This window comes from Pungitius pungitius, chromosome 4 (genome assembly GCF_949316345.1).
Source record: "Pungitius pungitius chromosome 4, fPunPun2.1, whole genome shotgun sequence".
NCBI lineage: Eukaryota > Metazoa > Chordata > Actinopteri > Perciformes > Gasterosteidae > Pungitius > Pungitius pungitius.
In genome coordinates this window covers 13564226-13583159 of record NC_084903.1, presented here as the reverse complement: position 1 = coordinate 13583159, position 18934 = coordinate 13564226, and the positions used below count along the sequence as shown (strand labels likewise).

At 42.3% G+C, this 18934-nt stretch overlaps 2 protein-coding genes across 3 annotated transcripts in view; one reads left to right on the top strand and one right to left on the bottom strand.

Annotated features, from left to right (window-relative positions):
- phlpp2 (PH domain and leucine rich repeat protein phosphatase 2) overlaps window positions 1–13323 on the top strand; it is a 28651-nt gene extending 15328 nt beyond the window's left edge. The window contains exons 6-19 of the mRNA XM_037484994.2: window positions 1117–1271; window positions 2326–2472; window positions 3468–3698; window positions 4605–4807; window positions 4964–5024; window positions 5618–5713; window positions 6258–6413; window positions 7426–7626; window positions 7719–7881; window positions 7967–8097; window positions 8252–8365; window positions 8885–9079; window positions 9182–9413; window positions 9565–13323. Coding sequence (XP_037340891.2) covers window positions 1117–1271; window positions 2326–2472; window positions 3468–3698; window positions 4605–4807; window positions 4964–5024; window positions 5618–5713; window positions 6258–6413; window positions 7426–7626; window positions 7719–7881; window positions 7967–8097; window positions 8252–8365; window positions 8885–9079; window positions 9182–9413; window positions 9565–10851 — 3372 coding nt within the window. The 3' untranslated portion in view covers window positions 10852–13323. The remainder of the gene's footprint in view (window positions 1–1116; window positions 1272–2325; window positions 2473–3467; window positions 3699–4604; window positions 4808–4963; window positions 5025–5617; window positions 5714–6257; window positions 6414–7425; window positions 7627–7718; window positions 7882–7966; window positions 8098–8251; window positions 8366–8884; window positions 9080–9181; window positions 9414–9564) is intronic.
- Window positions 13324–15228: 1905 nt separating this feature from the next.
- On the bottom strand, window positions 15229–18420 carry marveld3 (MARVEL domain containing 3). 2 transcript variants are annotated; one of them, XM_037485017.2, is made up of 4 exons: window positions 18050–18420; window positions 17488–17748; window positions 17243–17343; window positions 15229–16926 (listed from the first exon to the last, which is right to left on the bottom strand). In XM_037485017.2, the coding sequence occupies exons 2-4, from the start codon at window positions 17736–17738 to the stop codon at window positions 16316–16318; spliced, it is 963 nt and encodes a 320-aa protein (XP_037340914.2). In that variant the 5' UTR covers window positions 17739–17748; window positions 18050–18420; the 3' UTR covers window positions 15229–16315. The 2 variants fall into 2 exon arrangements, with proteins under 2 accessions (XP_037340914.2, XP_037340904.2); XM_037485007.2 differs by having other exon boundaries at window positions 17938–18057.
- Between the last annotated feature and the right edge of the window lie 514 nt (window positions 18421–18934).

The following is an 18934-nucleotide window of genomic DNA, read 5'->3' as shown; positions in this document are numbered from 1 at the left end:
CACATTAGTGTTGCTACTTGTGAGGACATTGTGTGCCTTTCATTCGTGTTTTGGGCAACTGGTCAATCTTGGCACTGAAATTTGAAAGGAACCAAAACAACTCAACCAATTCCAAAAAAGGTCCAAACCAGTTTCAGCAAAGACATGCTGTACAATTGTTGTTTTAGGTGTACTCGACAAACTGGCTGCTCAGTGTACTTTTTTACTACACAATTCCGACTGTAACTGTACTAAAGAGATGTTCTATTTCTCTCTTCTTTCATGAGGACATTGTTTCTCTGGAAGATAAAGTTCACTGAACTGGAAACTGGGGCATTTTCTGTTTGAAGTAATGTCTTGGCCCGGCAGCTGGCTGCTTGTATAATCCAGTGAAATGCAGTTGCTCCCGCTGTCCATTGTTCCGTCTCGTCGGAGGTAAAAACTCTTTGAATGGAGCTGTTGTCTGATGTTTTTGGAGTTGGAGCTCACCACAAGGAGTGAGGTGTTAAAGTGGTCGCCTACTGATTGTGTCGATCAAATATACGCTTCGGATTGCAAGAAGAAAATTAGTTTTACTGTTTGATTTAATGAGGACTTTCTATATTCGATAAGGTTGGTGCTCATATCGAAGTCAATGCAATTGAGTCCATGCTGTAAAACCAAACATCCGTTATGTTTTATATTTAGAAGATTTCTCTTCTTTTGATAGTGCAGTTTTTTTTTCAAAACTTAGTACCAGATGCATTTTATTGAAAGCTCTGCCCGCAGTGTGGGGTATTGGTGCAGCCATCAAATAACCTTGACAATAGTCCCTTTTCTGTGAATTTGTAGATACTTATTCATCATTACTACTCAGACTATAAACAGCAAACAGAATGCGTCTGTTACCAAAATCTGGTCCCATTGCACAAAGAAAATGGAATATATAATGCTGACATGCCACACCTGAAATAGTAGTACTCCCTTAAAGCATTTAAAGGCTCCTTTTTTAACTCTTTCTTTTGTGTGTGTGTGTGTGTGTGTGTGTGTGTGTGTGTGTGTGTGTGTGTGTGTGTGTGTGTGTGTGTGTGTGTGTGTGTGTGTGTGTGTGTGTGTGTGTGTGTGTGTGTGTGTGTGTGTGTGTGTGTGTGCTTACAGGTGGTGTCTCAGACAGTCAGCCTGGTGGACCTGTCGTGCTACAGTCTGGAAGTGGTGCCTGAATATCTCTTCTACAGTCAGGACATCACCCACCTCAACCTGAGGCACAACTTCATGTGCCTAGAGGGGCCTGGGGGTCTGCTCAACCTCCCCAAGTAATCACATATTCTTAAGCTGAACAATTTCATACCAACAGCCTAGCAGCAGAATGTGTCTGCCTTGCAGAACATATTTCAATATTTAAATTCTCTACTCTATTTATCTGTAGTTGACCCTGTGCTCCGTCATCAGTTGATTTACTTTTTCATAGTTTGTTTTCTTTATTTGTGCCAACTACAGCGATCCAAATACGGTGTACATTTCATTTCTCTTCACACACCTTGTGCTGCCTCAGCCGTTTTTGTTTTTGCTATTTAGAAAGAGGTGCATGGACTAAAGGGGCTAGTCTATTCCCTGTCTCACAATAGCCAGCCACCACAACCACTCACAGCACCTGCGGGAACAATAGGAGGGTGGAGTTAATATGGAAGATTTCGCATGGCACCACCTCATTCATCACAGCACAGTCTCTTTGACACGCTTGCACACGCACACAACAGAATGGATGCTTAGGAGGAATTTTCTATTTGAAACTGAAGCTGATGTCATAAGAGGTGGCAGCGTTATTCATGAATGAACAAGCACACACTTCAAACTATCTTAATTAAATGTAGTAGAAATTGTATGACTGGCTGATCTAAATCTGGTAACATCACACACAGTAATACTAATGCACAATAAAGGGGGATTTTCATTCCTTTTTTTAACGTAAACACCGTCCCATCTTTTCTAACGAGACACTGGCAGATTTTCCAATCTCCTTTCAAAGCGTCATAATCACATCTTGCAGGTCAGAAGAGCGAACAACAGCCCCCAAGTCCCGAGTACAAACTGTATATCCATCTTTCTTTTCCAAATATTATTCCCCTTTGAAACGCAACAACCAACTAAAAAAGTTCTGGCTTTTTCTTTCTATGAAGAAATGCAAGTAGACTTTTTTTTTATGGTACTTAAAGAGCGGAAGATGATATTAAAGAAATGTCAGACAAATGACGCAGACACATCCAGGTTCATCACTCCATGTTGGATCTCCTATATTACATCTGTTAACTAAAATGTCACAAGGAAAAAGGAATGTAAAGGCCTCCATGCTGTTTTCTCTTTCTTCAGGTTTTCACAGCTGAAGAGCCTGAACTTGTCTCACAACCGCCTGGGTGTGTTCCCTGAATGTGTGTGTGAGATCCTCACCCTGACTGAACTCAACCTCTCCTGTAACAGTCTGGAAACAGTCCCTGTGCAGATCGGCAACCTTCAAAGGTGGGACACATACACTACGTTCACATATGCAGGACATTAATAGAATAGTTGATGAACAAAAAGTGCACACAACACTCTGTTTGAACCACTGTATGTTATTGCATCCCATAAAAAAGTATCACAAGTGATTATATATAAAGTAAAAACAATAAAATCCTGCATGCATTGCAATATACAGTAAGTCACTTTAAAAGGAGACAATACATTTTGTATGAATAAGCAAGAAATCATTGATATACAGGTGAAACTCAAAAAATTTGAATATCGTGCAAAAGCTCATTACTTTCAGTAATTCAACTTAAAAGGTAAAACTAATATATAGACTCATTACATGCAAAGTGAGATATTTCAAGCCTTTATTTTATATAATTTTGATGATTATGTCTATATATTATATTATTATTATATATTATATTATATAATATATTATATTAGTTTCATCTTTTAAGTTGAATTACTGAAAGTAATGAGCTTTTTCACGATATTCTAATTTATTCACCTGTAGTGACAAACTTGATTGAGTCCCTCTGTCCTCTGTATAACAAATGCAATCCATACGAATCTTTTAGGTATTTTAGGGAACATTGGAATTGTTTAACTGGTTTGAATGTTGTCAACAATGGGGGAAAAAAATGAACAAAGCCGAAAACACAATTTGTTGGCCTCAAGCAGTGTGGGAAATCAACTAGGAAAATCATTCATCATAAGATTATTTACTCTCTGTAATATCAAAAGTTGTTGTCATTGTATGGACAAGATGGGCACTATTTTGTGCACGTAATGTTCTCCCAAAACCTGTATTGGGATTCAGTGAATTGTATTACATTAAAGTATTTCGAAATCCAATTAGATTAGGTCAAGAGAGATAAATCCGGCAACTTTTGTGCTTTCATATTCTGCTATGATGTAGAATGCAGCTCAGTAAACAACTCCTACACACAGATGTCTAGACGAATCTTTGAAGTAAGACAACTGTTTTCTCCTCTTTCTTAAAGCCTGCAGATACTGTCTTTGGATGGAAACCATCTCAGCTCCCTGCCCGAAGATCTGGGGGGCCTGTCCCAGCTCAACAGCCTCGGGCTGTCCTTTAACAACTTCTCTCACATCCCCGCTGTGCTGGAGAGGCTGAGCGCAGTGGACAAGCTGGCCATGGCTGGGAACAGAGTGGAGCGTCTGGAGTTGTGTACTCTGGCCAGAATGAGCCACCTGAAAAACATCGACCTCCGGTAAGAGGCCAGCCAGATAATACACAGCCCTCATCCTCTCCACTTCCTTCGTCTCTTTCAGCCCTTCTTTCACTATTTGGGAACCCCCGAAACAAGTTCACTTGAGTTTCATTTAAATGGATTTCCACTTTTTTTCTTCCTCTTCATTTGGCATAGACAACTAAGGCCAAACTTATTTTGGGGGCTCTGTACAAGCTGCACAAGAACAGTGGGAGGCTAGGTATCTTGCTCAAGGGGAACTCTGTGGTGGGTAACAGCTCTACGCATTGATTTTTAATACAGCTCTGAGGGTCAAACCAGCTACCACTGCTCCACCCACAGCTAGCAAAGAATTTCCACTTGAGAGTTGGATTGCGGTTTGGCATCGGCAGAATGTAATTAATGTGTGGTGACTTAGCAGGGCTGGCAGCGCTCATCAATGCGGAACTGTTATTAACAGGATGGATGGGGTCAAGGAGAGTCTGGATCTTAACATCGATCCTTAAAGTACAGTCTTGAACTCATAATTCCTTTACTTTTTGTTGCCTACTTATTTTTAAAGGTAGGTTTGAGTATGGTTAGACAAGTCTGACCAACAAGAATTATTTATATATTTGGGAAAATATCTCTGGGAAAAGAAGAGACAAAAGAATTTACTTTATACACACACACATATATATATATATATGTCAATAGTTATAATGTTCTCCCAGTAATAAATGCTAATTTGTTTGTTTTTTAAATGCTAAATCAGTTACTTTAAAATATAATTATCACTGTGGGAATATTTGAACATTTTTGCAATAATGCTAAATGCCCTTCTAATACTATTCAACAAAAGCCTTCAATTTAATCAAAAACCTTTTCCTCTGCTGCATTAGGAATAGCAAGTGATGTTTCATCTCTTGTGCTCCTTCCTAAATGCAGATTGAATAGGCTGCATTGCGTGAAGAGTGAGAGTCTAGAGGCGGTGAGCCAGGTGACCCAGCTGGATTTACGGGACAATTGTTTGGACTCCTTAGACCTGAGCTCAGTCTGCAACCTGGAGACCCTGCACTGCCAGCGCAACCAGCTCGCAACACTCACACTCGGCGGTTTCACACTGCGCATGCTTCACGCCAGCAGCAACCGTGAGTCAAACGGAGCGTCAAACTGGCGGCTATTACTGCCTCTCCCGGCTGTTTGTGTGCTCACCGCTGTCCCCCCCGTGAAGCATTCATCTAACAAACACGCGTATGAACGGGCCGGATGTTTAGCCGCTGATTGCTGCTTTCGTCTGCCCACAGGACTTACAACAGTCAACATCTATCCAGTCCCCAACCAGCTGACACACTTGGACCTATCACAGTGAGTTCTGGCTGGGAAGAAGACATGGATGCGGTCTCTGTGTTCACAGATCTTTGAACAGAAACTCTGTCTTGAAATAGTTTTAAATAGATTTATCTTAGTGCACTTTATGTGCAAAGTGTTTACCAGTGCTTCGCTGTTTGTGAAGTGTGGAAGCTTGTATGTACAGGCAAAGATGCTAAACAAGCTTTTGCCTATTTAGGATCAGGGAGGTAGTGAACCAGACACATATTTGGCCTAAACATACCATTTTACTCTACTTACTGTATCTAATGCATCTCCACACCCTGCTGTGTGTTTACAATGTGGGGTTATAAATAAGCTCTCTTGTGCTTATTACCAGTGTAAGAAAAATGTGCAAAATGTTCTTTTTCTAGTCAACTTCAAGATCTGACTACAGCGATATATTTTTGTATTAAAATGCAGATAGAAATCATTTGCATGCTTGAGTAACCTTGGAGGATATTATATTGGCATCCTGTATATCACCATTTCAAAACTTTTCTGGGCTAGTCAAAGCAAAATGCCAACTGCTCAGTTTGAGTATTTGTGTGTGTCTTTCTATGTGTGTGACTGTGTGTGTGTTGAGACAGGAACCTTTTGGAGTACCTTCCGGACTGGGTGTGTGATTGCAGAAAAATTGAGATGCTGGACGTTACGCACAACTTCCTGTCTGAGCTCCCTTCCAGGTCACTGATCCTATTCTGGCACTTATCCTGAACCTTTTCATTTTATCTTTAATTTTGCATAATTTTCTGATTTAGAAAATCAGGTGTCACTGTACACATAGTCATGCTGTTGAACTCCTCAATCTTTCTTTTGTATTTAAATGTGTTATGGTTATAAGATCATGCAAATAACAAGGCACAAATGAAATTAATCAATGAATCAATGTTCTTGTGTAAGTCAGAGTCTGTAGAATATGGCCTTCCCTAGGTGCTGGCCAGTCTTTTGCTAAAAATACTCAACACAGGAATTAGCACTTGAATGAGACTTCAGAAAAGCTTTTGCAAATGAGATAATATTCCTCTTCTGTGATGTTTCAGGAGAGAATAGAAATCAGCAGAGCTTGTCTCTTTAGGCAGCCATGCTGAATAGGTCATTGGTGGATTAGCTAGCGGTCGAGTCTGCGCAGGCTGGCGACCTTCTTTAGTGCGTTGCTTTTTCGTTGGTCAGTTTTTTCCCACTCTCGTTCTAATCAGGCTCTCTAATGTCTCTTCTGGCCTCCAACAGACTGCTCAACAGCTTGAGTTTGAGAAAGCTGCTGGCGGGGAACAACTGTTTGCAGAGAGTGCCTGACCTACTTGACCACATCCCTCTGGAAGCCCTGGACCTCCAGCACAACAAGCTAGCCGAGCTCCCTGAGAGTCTGTTTTACAAGGCCTTAAAGTAAAGTCTCACAACGCCTGTTTGCTATTTAAATCGGTCCTATTTCTGTTATTAGTTGAGTATTTTAGCAACTAGTTCCTCTGCGTTGAAATGTCTACCTGCCCGTGTTTGGTTGAGTTTGACACTTATTGAATCACAGGTCATTGCTTCGTGGGGGAAAGCAATGGAGCATTCCAAAACGTAACTGGAGCTTAATTTGCCATCCTATTTCCTGTGTGGTAAATCACTTAACACCCATTAGCAGTTCAAATGCCCTAATGTACTTTACTGTCTCTAATACTGACGTAATGGCAGGGACTGCTTTGCGATGGATGGGTTTTCCTGATAGGTCTTCTAAGAGCTGCACATTTGGCAACGGGAAGCAGTTATATCAGGACTGATGGAAACAATATATGGCTATAGAAGCTAGGGGGATAAATAACACTTGCACAAGGCCAGTGAGTTGTCAACGGTTTTGTAGTGTTTGTTGGCTGCAGAGATATCAGCGTGACAAGGTTCAGCCTGTCATTTTCCCAAAGTACAAGTTTTATTACCGTCGAGTATGTGATCGGTTTGACAGTGATTTAACAGCATCAATTACATGAGAAAATGTGGACCTCAAACTTTCCTCCTCTTGGTGGCTGTTCAACAGTATATTAATCAATGCTTAGTAGGAATTTTAAATCTATCTTGTCCATACAATTACATCTGTCTTACAAATTTAGAAAAAAATGTAATGCATTACTAAACACATACAAAAAAAGCTCGTAAATAATAAGACAATGCTGAGTTTGTAGTTGGTTGGCTTTGTTTCATTTCCGCAATCTAGAGGACAGTCCATGTGTCATTGATTCATTGTCATGGTTAGTCCAGCACTGTAGGAACTGTATGTGAATGAGGCTGTTAAAACTGGTGCATCTATACTTAGCACCTCCTTCTTCAAATCCACTGTGAATTAGATGGATAATCTATGTTGAATAGCTGCAAACTGTTTTTCTTTAACTGACTAATGTTGATTTGTCTTCGGTCACAGCCTAAAATACTTAAATGTGTCAGCCAATGCCCTGGACAGCATTCCTGCCAGCAGCCCATCCGAGGAGAGCCTCAGCACGCTGCAAGAGCTCTACCTGACGGCCAACCACCTGAAGGAGAACTGCGGAGCTCTGTTGGTCGGACATCAGAACCTGCGGGTCCTTCATATTGCCTACAACCAGTTGCTCTCCTTCCCCGCCAGGTGTGTTACTTTGGCTGTCACGGCAATCGGTGTTAATGATCATTTCCATTCTACTAACTGTATTTTTCTTCACTTTGTTCGTGTGACTTCAGTAAACTGAGTAAGCTGGAAATGCTGGAGGAGCTCAATCTAAGTGGCAACAAGCTAAAGGCTATCCCCTCTACTGTGTCCAGCTGTAAGAGACTGCATACCCTCATAGCACACTCCAACAACATTACCGTCTTTCCAGAGATCCTCAACCTGCCTGAGATTAAGGTCAGACATTCTCTGGCTTTACTTGCAGTGTGTGTATTGTAATGTTCAGCCCGGGTCAGCTCACGGTTAAGTTGTACGTTTGCAGCTTGTAGATCTAAGCTGTAACGAGCTGACTGAGATCCAGCTGCCGGACTCGCTGCCTTCCACTCTGCAAGAGCTGGACCTGACAGGCAACAGCAGCCTGCTGCTGGAACACAAAACCCTCAATCTCTTCAGGTGAGGAATGAAACCCTGACCAGTTGGTTGTTATACGTGAAGCAGAATCAATACACACAAAACGTTACATAACTGTCTAAGGAAGTGGAGCATGTGCGTAGATTTACTATACAATTCCACCTATTAATATATAACTATATTTCTTCTTTTTTAGTCACATCACCACTTTGAAATTAGACCAGAAATCCACCATGTCAGCAGGAGACTCACAGAGTGGACCCACTCCATGGAACCACGGCTACTCTGAAATGAGCGGCCAAAGAAACAAGTGAGCACTGCGTTTTGTTTCTGTGTCTTTCCTTTGTTTCTTTTCAAAAGTAAAGGCCCTAATTTCCCATAAATGCAGACATCATCTATTTCACTTGGGATTTGCAAGTAGATTAAATGACACAATGGCCGCAGTGTCAACAACATCTGTTTGTGCGTTGTTGAGCACAGAAACCGTCTTTGAATCTCATTTTGCCGCATCGGATAAACTCCCTGTTTAGATCTTGCCGTACAAGCACTAAGGAAGTGTCTTCCAAGGAGTTAATATCAGAATCATAAGCGTAGCTGGAGCAGTGGGGCCTAATAAATCAATTGGATTTAATATCTGTAACAATGTTAAGCGCATCATTGTTGAGAGGCTCCTCCTCCGGGGCCATGGCCCCCACGGGGACCCATACAGCGGCATCTTTTATCAGCTGTCACCCCTTGACCCCGGAGCTGCAGCTCTGCATTGCTCAATGTATACTTTGTTTACCTCTGGTAGGCGCTGAGTCATCTATGGATCTATTTTTTGGGACAGGTTGTGTGTGTCTGTACTGGCCGTGGACCAGTTTGGGGACGGCGTGGAGGCGTGTTATGGTATCTTTGACGGAGACCGCAATGAGGAAGTACCTCGGCTGCTGCAATGCACCATGGGAGATGTGCTATGCGAGGAGCTGCAGCACTCCAGTATTGACAGTGTGTATATGTGCAACACTTTCCTCACCTCACACAGGTAAGACACTTTTTTGTCTGATTTTTTACAAATACACAATTGCAGTCTTACTGTAGTTTTGTAGGCTGAGTGTCTAAGCAGCGCTCTTTGTGTGTTGCACAGGAAACTAGGAATGGCTGGCCAGAAACTGGGTGCTTCTGCCTTGCTGTGTTATATTCACCACGAGCCTTCAGATCCAGGAGGCTACTTCAGCCTCACCGTGGCCAACGTGGGCACCTGCCAGGCAGTGTTGTGCCGGGACGGCCGACCTGTACCTCTCTCTAAGGTTTACAGCTTGGAGAACTGCACCGAGGAGATGGAGAGAGTTAAACTCAGTAAAGCCATTATTACCGAGGTAATGCACGGCTTCTAATTATGTTTGATTCCTGTTTCTACACCATAACCATAATGTGGCACTTGTGGTGTGTGCAGCTTCATATTCACAGGTGTTTATTTTATGAAGCTGTGAGTGCATCTACAATCCTAATGGCGCTTGTGTATTACAGGACAACAAAGTGAGTGGCGTGACATGCTGCTCTCGCCTGCTAGGCTGCTCTTATCTGTCTCCTTGGGTGCTTCCAAAGCCCTGGGTGCACACTGAGCCCCTCTGTACCAAGGATGAGTTCTTGATCCTGGGGAATCGAGCGCTGTTTGAACGGGTCTCGTACCAGGAGGCCGTGTGCACTGTGCAGGCCGTGCGGGATCCTCGCGCCGCTGCCAAGAAGCTGTGTTCACTCGCTCAGAGTTATGGGTGCAAGGACAACATTGAGGCTGCGGTGGTATCCCTGCACATTGTGGAGGACAGCTGTACCTGCGAGCCGCCCGTCTCCTCCACCGAACCGCGGTGTCCCCCTCCCATCGCTGCGCCGGCCCCTGTGACCGTGACCCTGGGCCCCACTGACCCAGTCGCCCTTTCATCCAACGGCGGCAATGTCGCCGAGCTCAACAGTGAGGCGTCCACCTCGGAGATGGGCAGCGAGGCGGGGTCCACCGCTTCGGACGAGCACCCGTCCTCGGCGCCGGCATCCCGCCCGGAGAGACGCTGTAGCCTCCACCCTGCTACCACACTGTGTGGGATCATGGTGCCGGGCGCAGTTGGGGCAGGAACCCATCTGGGCCTATTCCAGCGGCAGCCGTCCTGCACTACGTTCTCAAGCAACCACTCTGACAACGGCTTGGACAGTGACGACGAAGCTCCACTCGAGGGTGTCATCTCCAATGGCAGCAAGTTGGAAGTAGAGGTTGACATTCACTGTTGTGCTTTCCAGCTACGCTCAGGGCTCCCTGAGAGCTCCAAAGACTCGGACCTCGACTATCCCAATGGCAAAATGCGCAGGCAGAACAGCGTGGTGGTTTCTGCCACAAACGGCTGCCTTCTGGCCGTGTGTGGGAGAGAGATGGCAGACCTCAAAAAGTCTCCTTCCACATCCAGCCTGTTCGGGAAGAAGCTGTCCAACGGCTCCGTGGTGGCCCCCGAGGACAGTCACAACCTCATTGAGGTGGCGCTGGAGGCTCCGAAGAAGAAATCCGGCTACTTCACTGCCCCAGCACAACAGGACCCTGAGGACCAGCTCATTGTGCCTCCGAGTCTGGAGCAGGAGGTCAGGGAGCAGCTACGAGGCCACAGCGCTCTAGTCTCTGCCCTCCCTTTGGCCCCTTTAGCAGCCATACCCCCTTCCTGTAAAGACTCTGTGTGGGACCATTCACACCCGCCTGCATTTCCTTCTAACCTGGTCCCAGGTCCAGGACCGGTGCCCCTCCCACAGCATGAAGTCTACGATACCGCCCTCTAGAGGGAGAGTGCTGTGTGTGGGGAGAGGAGGGGGAGGGGGGGGAGGGGGTAGCACAGCGTCATATGGCTGGAATTCTGTGATGGTGCCATTTCAGGGAAGAAGTGGAGATTTTTCACAAACACATGGGGGATATTCCAATTCAAGTTGCCATTCATATCCGAGTGTCAAAGACATTTGGAGCAACCAAAATCCCAGTTCCTAAAATGTCATTATCATTGACCAAAACAAGCCTGACTTGAGACGGGATACCTCATCTGTTAAAACGCGTCAGCAACATTTCCCTTTACTTGGAGAGAAAGCAACCTGGAGGGTGTGACGGGGAGATCAAACCTCGTCTCAGAAGGCTCCGTGGTCCTGAAGAGAAGTCCTGTGACTGAAACTTGAAAAAGTGCCTACTGCAGACGACTCAGCCTAAAGCGCTCCCACATCCAAGCTGTGTTTGGGGGTGTGAGCTCGTTAGTTAATTTCAGAGGAGGGACGGTGTCTCCAGAAGACCTGCACTGGCACAGCTTCTGCTCTCCTGCTCTTCCTGTGGCTTATAATGGAAATCAGACAGTATGAATACTTGTAAGGCACAAGAGAAAGAAACTGTATTTACATAGCCAGAAACTTTATGGTTGGGTTTTATTTTTAACATTCCCACACAATATGTATAGAATTGTCTATATAGGATTAATTAATTCTATACAATATAGTACACACTAGCAAATAGCAGCCGACTGATGTGGCGTCCTTGAGCTGCTGACACCAAGATTGAAAAGTATCGCTTTTCAGAACAATGCATTTTGAATAGCTGTCAAAAATGATTTCAAAGTCATTCAACTGTACAGAGCAGAGATGTTGAAGAGTTCAAAATCCCATGTGACGGTGCACGATCGAATGGTTAAAACTGCATAGAGGAATTCAAGTTTAGTTTTATGGTGCCAGATTAGTGGACCCCAGGATGTTTGGAGATCATTTCTTATTTCATTTTTTTCAAGAGATGAAGGATGAAAGCAGTATTGATATGTACTTTAAGATATGTCCACTGGTATTGCGTATATTTAAGGGGCTGCTGCTCTATTGAACATGTAAACATCTGTTCATGTCCTTGGAATCAGATTCAATTGTTTATTTTTTACAAAATAGCAAACATTTATTTCTACTTTGCTCTGTAATGCACTGCCTACACATCCAGATGGCCCATTACATTAAATTACAAAGGCAACCAAATCAGGTCTGTGTTCAAAAGATCCCACTAAGTTTGACCCAGAGTCCTACAAGTAAGCGCAGACATTAGGGACAAAGAAACAATTTTCTTTTTGCTTCCAAGTATTGCATATGTGCCATTTCCTGATCAGGGTTCAATACTATGGATCACACAGTTGACATAATAATAATAATGATTATCAGTGCACCAATAGAATGCACAGGTCCAGTACGTTACTAAAAGTATATAAAGGCATTTTCCTATATTAAGTTCCAAGCTGTTCAGCTGGTAATATTGTCACTTCATAGTCATCTCCATTTTTTTTCTAATATTTGTAAGATGAATCATATTCATCTCAGTTGAAAGTAAAACAAAAGAAAACCTTTGACTCATCAGGTCAGTGTAAAGGAGCCCTGGCCGCCTCAGTTTGCCCCTTCTTGAACCTTCCCACCTCGTGCCAAAAGAGAAAGCAGCTGTGCCGGGGCTGCTGTGTTTTGAGAAGGCCAAAGCTGATTATCACATTACGTGAATATTTTTGGTAACCACTCCAAGTCAGTAGTGCTGCAGTTCTGGCAAATCTACATTTGTTGCAAAGCTGCACCTTTTCAGTGTTCCCCTTTAGCCTTAAAGTAAACACTTCTCAGTATTTTTGAAAGGAGAAGTCCGTTGTTTCATCCCATGTTCTATGTGTCGCCGTGTGGTTTGGTGAAGCAGCCCCTCGGCCCTTTCTTTGCTCCACGAGAATGAGTGATAAGTCAATCATGAAGCCTTAATTGATGTGTGAGTCTGAATCCTTTCTTGTATTGTCTCACAATTAAAAAGCACTTTGTACATATAGAATAGTGATATTCAGAGTAATATATATTTGAGTTTAATATATGAGCTATTTTTCAACATAGTGTGCTTTTATTATTGGGGCTTCCCTCAGTCGAACATATCACCTCTTGTCCATGATTACATAGCTAACACAAACTGTGCTTACTTAGAGTGACAACGAGACAATTCACATTCACTTCATGGACGTTTTCAATGTGACAAACATTCCTTATTTTATTTAAGCGCAGCATTCAATAACATCCAGATTTTACTGAAAGATATTTATATATTAGACATCAGTACCTCAAAGGGCACTAAATATGTTTTCAACTACTCACACTAACACTATTCACCTAATTTATTCTTACGAATTAGCTCCTCCCCTTCCTCCACTGGCAGGATACAAGTCAATACAGTTCGTATTGTTTTTTTTATTTATAACCCAGATTGATCTTGGCTTGAAACAATGTGATGATTGATTCCTCGACATCTGGCCTACGTGGAAATGTTTTTTGAAACCTCCCCATTATAATTACATCCAACGCAAGCATTAGCCTACCATAACCCACATCAAGCAGCCATTGTTGTCCTCATTTAGGATTCAGACATGGATTCCAAATGAAGTTGTTTTTCTTTTTCTTTAGAAAAATGTAATTCATTTTAATTTAGAATAAGAAACCATAATTGGTAATGCGGCTAAGCAATTGCTTCCTTTCACTTTACTGATGGGACTGGGAGGTGTCTGAGATGTCAGACACCCGGGACTGACGCCATGTGTCGGGGGTCTGGACTGACGGCACCGAAACATGGATGCGAACTACAAGTGCAGCTAGAAAGGCTGAAAGACAGATTGTGATTGTGAATAGTACTGGCACACGTGTTCGAAGAGAAGAAATTGACCTTTCCAATTTGAAACTAAATTGTGGGAAATGGCTTATACAAATATGCAAAGTACAGTATATCAGAGCTTCATTTTCATAACCTAAAACTTCAAGGACCCTATTTCTCAATATGTCTGAAAATGAATAATGACTGGTTTATGTATGATGTGTGTGTGATATGGGATCGTGTTTGCACAGTGTATTGCTCTTTTTCATTTTCTGAGTATGTCCCTAGTTGTATTTTGTTCGCACTGCAACTTTCACTGCTATTTTCCCATTTCTAGTAGTTAATTAATTCTGTCTGTTGTCTGGTACACACCATATATTCACCTACTGTCCTGTCCTATGAACTGTGTCTGACCTGAAGTATATTTGAATGTGGATCGTTCTGTCTTCATGTACATGTGCAGACTGTGTGCATACATACAGGCAGAGGGAGCACACGCTACACTGCACTGGCTTCAGATATTCCCTTTAACTCTTTAGCGGAGGGGGTCCAGTAGGGAAAGGTTCCCCTTCCCCTTTGAGCACCAAAATCTAGAGTACGGGCATTTGAGTAGGCAACAATTCATTTCTTAACTGGAAGGTATCGTTTCCTCTCTGCACAACTTGACGAGCTCCCTGTACAACAACATCGCAAAATGTCTGTGTTGTAAAATGAAGCTTCAGTAAGTATATGCATGCCTGTGTGAATAATGGATTGAGTGTATGGGGAATGAAACGGATCCAAGATCCAGTTGTTTAACATGTGACCAAAGTAGCCATTCTTTAATCTCACGGTTCCTTTCTGTATTTTACATTATTTTCTAGAAATGCTTGAATATTTTTTCTTGATGCCAAGAAACTGGTGTTTTTTGTACTTCCTTATCTCATGCAATTTTACATTTCCCTCTCTACAGAATCCAAAGTGATTGGGAATTTCCAGTTAAAACTGTCTCTCATAGTGGTACTTTTGTTGACGGTACTAATTAAAGATGTATTTAACGTTGAAAGCATGCCCTGAATATAAATCCAAACATAAAAGCATTGACTACATATAAAATATGCTCCTTTTTGTACAAATAAATCATATCTAATATTTTGAAGTTTTTAGATTTGCAGATAATTGCAGATTATTAATTAATTTTAATTAAGATTATAATCAAAAGTGTATTATTTAGGAACAGGTCCAACAATGGGGACTTTTGCTGTTTATCAGACAGAATTGTGGAAGACGGTTATTTTTTATTTTTTGAAATGCTGCTATCATTAGTTTCTAGCAGACACGCTGTTTTTCAAAATAACTTTAAGCCAAGTAGCAATAAAACTTTTTACTGTGAATTTTTTCGCCGTGTCCGTTTTGCTTACCAGATTTTATGATGATTTCATGCCAATAAATAGCATCAAAATTCCTCTTTTTGTGAGTAAAAGATTCATATCTCCACTTTTATTTAATCATGATGTAATATGTTTGACCATGTTCTCCTGGTTTCTCCTGATGTTTCCTCCTACAATTAAGCCTTCTCTTGGTTCCAATATCCATACTACTATGCTATTGGGTATGTCCCAATACAGAGAATGTCCAAGGCTGTATGCATAAAAAATAGCAGTATGTCCTACCTAGTCCAGTCACATTTCATAGTATGCAAACAAGCGTGCTTTCCTGGATATTCTGACCCACAATCCTCTGCTCAGCAAATATGTGAGCAAAATTCAAGGTGCACTAGTATGAGTAAGTGGGATTTCCCAATTGAATGCCTCTGTGTGTTGTTGCAGTTGTAAGTATGTGATTTGGAGCGAATATGTTGAAGCCATGGTGAACCTTCTGATCACAGTAGATGTGCCATCTATTGGTGAAGCTCAGAATGACAACTGTAACTCTTGTAAAAGTCATCGCCAAAACTTTGTTGCATTCTTCACATTACAAACTATTATCTTATAGTTAAGATATTCTCCATTCAAGAGCTAGAGACATTTGGTTTCGAAAAATTGTTCAGTTTTTCCTTCACGGAAATCCTCTGAATCAAGAGCCAAGTGGCAGGATTAGATACTCACAGAATGAGCTTCACTCGTAGTCCGTTGAGATTTTAGGAATGCACAATGATTTCAATCCAAAACACATGATTTTAGCTGAAAGGAGATCTAGATCAATAGAAGCCCAATGGACTGAAAATGGGGGACATATCAGACACTGATTCTAAAACTAAAGTACAACTGGACAATTGTGGTATTGTTGTGTTTGTGAGCCCTACAAAGAGTTTATAAATATTACCTGTGAGTATTTCTGGCAATCAAACTTTCTCCATCTGCTTTTTATTCCCAGGGCTTTTTATTACATATTAATGATTAATACTTGATATTTGAGTGGTTTATAGAAGATGTAACATACAATACAAAACCATGTAAACTGGAAAAGTAGTAGAAATAAAAAATATTCTATAAAAAACAAAAAAAAGACAAACTTCTTCGTAAGTATAAAAAGATTTTTTTTTTAAATCCCATTCAACTAGTTTAAAAATAACACCTTATATGACATGTTGTCATGTCACATGGACCTGTGATCAATTCCACTTTTGTTCGAATGTCACAGATGAAAGTCTTAGAAATTGTTGTCCTCGTCGGTCCTTTGCTTCTTCAGCTCTCGCACTGACCTGAAAGCTCTGACAGCCAACACTGCACCGAAGAGGAAAACAAACACCCCCAGCACCGCAAAGAGGCCCACTGCGATGTCCGCACCGTGAAACTGGCATTCAAAGCCCTTGTGTCCTTTGCTCTTGTACATCTGCTCTCTCTCCGTGCAGATAGCGTCGTTGTAGGTGCTCTGCACCTTGATGAAGAAGAAGGCCAGCGCAGGGATGTAGCCCAGGCCGATCAGGAGGTTCAGCAGAGCCTCTCCAATCAGCACAGGGGGCCAGCGGTAAGGGACCCTGAAAACCCCCAAGGCAAGCATTGCACATGCGTAGATCATTAAAACCCCGCCGCAGGCCATGGTGAAGACATACGGAGGTCTCTTGAGCTGATGGAACTGTTGGTCGAGGTACTTCACGCGCTCTGCATCGGCCCCCAGGAAGGCATTGGCTCCACCAAATTGATAATAGTAGATTCCACCGAGGCTGGCCAGGTCACGGTAGCCCCCGTTGTTGCTGTACGGCACTCCGGCACAGATGACCACGAGCAGATTCACAAACAGCTCCATAAGCTGGCAGAGACCTAAGAGACAGGAGGAATACAATGCGTCACGGGCGGATAGAGCTGCAACCATGGGTCCATTCATAGATCGACAAAAATATTTGCCATTTTGATTGTTTTGTTTGAAAAAAGACTGAATAGTCGCTGGTCTCAATCAAAGTCAACTTCTAGTTCAGGCTTAATTAAGAATGTTAAATTGTTGATCAAAATGAGGATGAAATAATTACTATAAATACATATAACAAATATTCTAAAATGAAATCAAATTTAAAAATTGCCATTTGATTGTGACCAACATCTCACAGAAGAACTCAAATACAAAAATAGATACACCTGCCTCGGCTGGTTAAGATGTATCTGAGATTGTAAAGAGCTCGTCTGCGTTGTTGCTGCTCATAAGGCTCCACTTCAGAGCGATAGAGCGGCGTCTCTCTGGACCTGCAAGGACAACACCACATGATTAATTCTACGTGTCAAACATGTCCTTTTACATGAATGGCCAGCAACAGATGGTGAAAGTGAGTGGACAGAACATGACACCGAGTGCGGGGGCTTGTGAATAGAAAGTATGCGGCCCCTTACGGTCTGGAGGGTGCTTCAGGGCCCTGCTCTCTGTAACCAGGCTCCTCATGAGAGCCAGTTGTCATGTCCCTCTGTCTGTTTTGTTTGATCCGCCTGTCACCAGCAGAGCCTCTGTCCATGTCTCTCGGCTTGTGGTTGCGATCTCTGCCATCGTACGATTGGGGGTCTCCGTCGTGAGAGTAGTCTCTGGCCCTGCTCTTGTAGTCATTGTACACTTCACTCTTCTGGTGGGGTCTCACCCTCTCGGGCATTTTCCTCTGCCTTCAAGGAGAAGATCATGGACATTAATCACATTACAGACCCACATATACACGGGTGGATTGTTGGCTTGTATCTGTGTAGCTGACACTGTGGACAGTTTGGCAGCATGAATTAGCATTTAATGGAAATGAATGACTGCGTGAGGGAACGAGCATTGGAGAGAGGCCCGCAATTAATAGCAGCGCTTACGATTTATTTACTTTTGCGAAGTTCATCCGTGTTTCGAGTTCACGTTTTCATTTAAAGTAATTTCTTCAAGGTTTATGAATATGACACGGACAAAATTACTGATGAGGCCTACCTTTTGGACACCGCACACAAAGTAGTCGTATTGTCGTTAGTGCCAAGAAAAGACGGAACAGCCCACTTCTCTCTGCTTCCTGTGTTTGAGACGTCCTCCTCCTGCCACTCACCTGTGCTGGGCCACGCCCACCGCTTCAGGGTTGATTCGAGGTGAACATTATAGGGGATTTTTGGCTGTCTATCTAATGTTTTTCGGCTTCTTTCTCAGAGTTATAGTTGCCTAAAGTGTGTTGGATGTAAACATTACTGAGGTCCTTGTAATATTTTTTAATAGTTCATTATATGTTGTTTATGTCAGATTAAAACAGACAACTGCATTATTATTTATTTTTTCAGTTCAACACAAGTATTACAGCTTCACTAATGCTTCCTTAATGCTCGAACGTTTATAACACTTTGGGTTCAGTCACTCAAATCACAAAAACTAAAATTTTGCGATTCATGCCCCAAATCGGACGTGAACGCCACGGCGCATGCGATCACGCTTCAATTATGAAGTTCGTGGTAATATTCCACCACTTCCGTCTAAGCATCGTCATATTTCAAAACAAATGTCTCACTGAAATTAACTTTACATTAGGAGCACAGTAATTAATGTAAAAATGATAGGAGATTGCAATAAACAACAATAATGCAGCCATGGCTTTTTTTCAGCAATATTGGATTTTCAGTGAACATAGGCAACTGACCCAGAGTCTGAGTACTTTAGAGGCCCATAAAAATCTTTGGGTTAACTATCAAATTCTATTTTAAGAATATGGAATATTAATGATAGATCAGTTAATGATAGAATTGTGCTGATTTTCACTTGATGTTGTAGGGACTACATCACTATATGTTTTTCTTATGTTTTTTGTACCTAGTACTTTTATAAATATCTTGG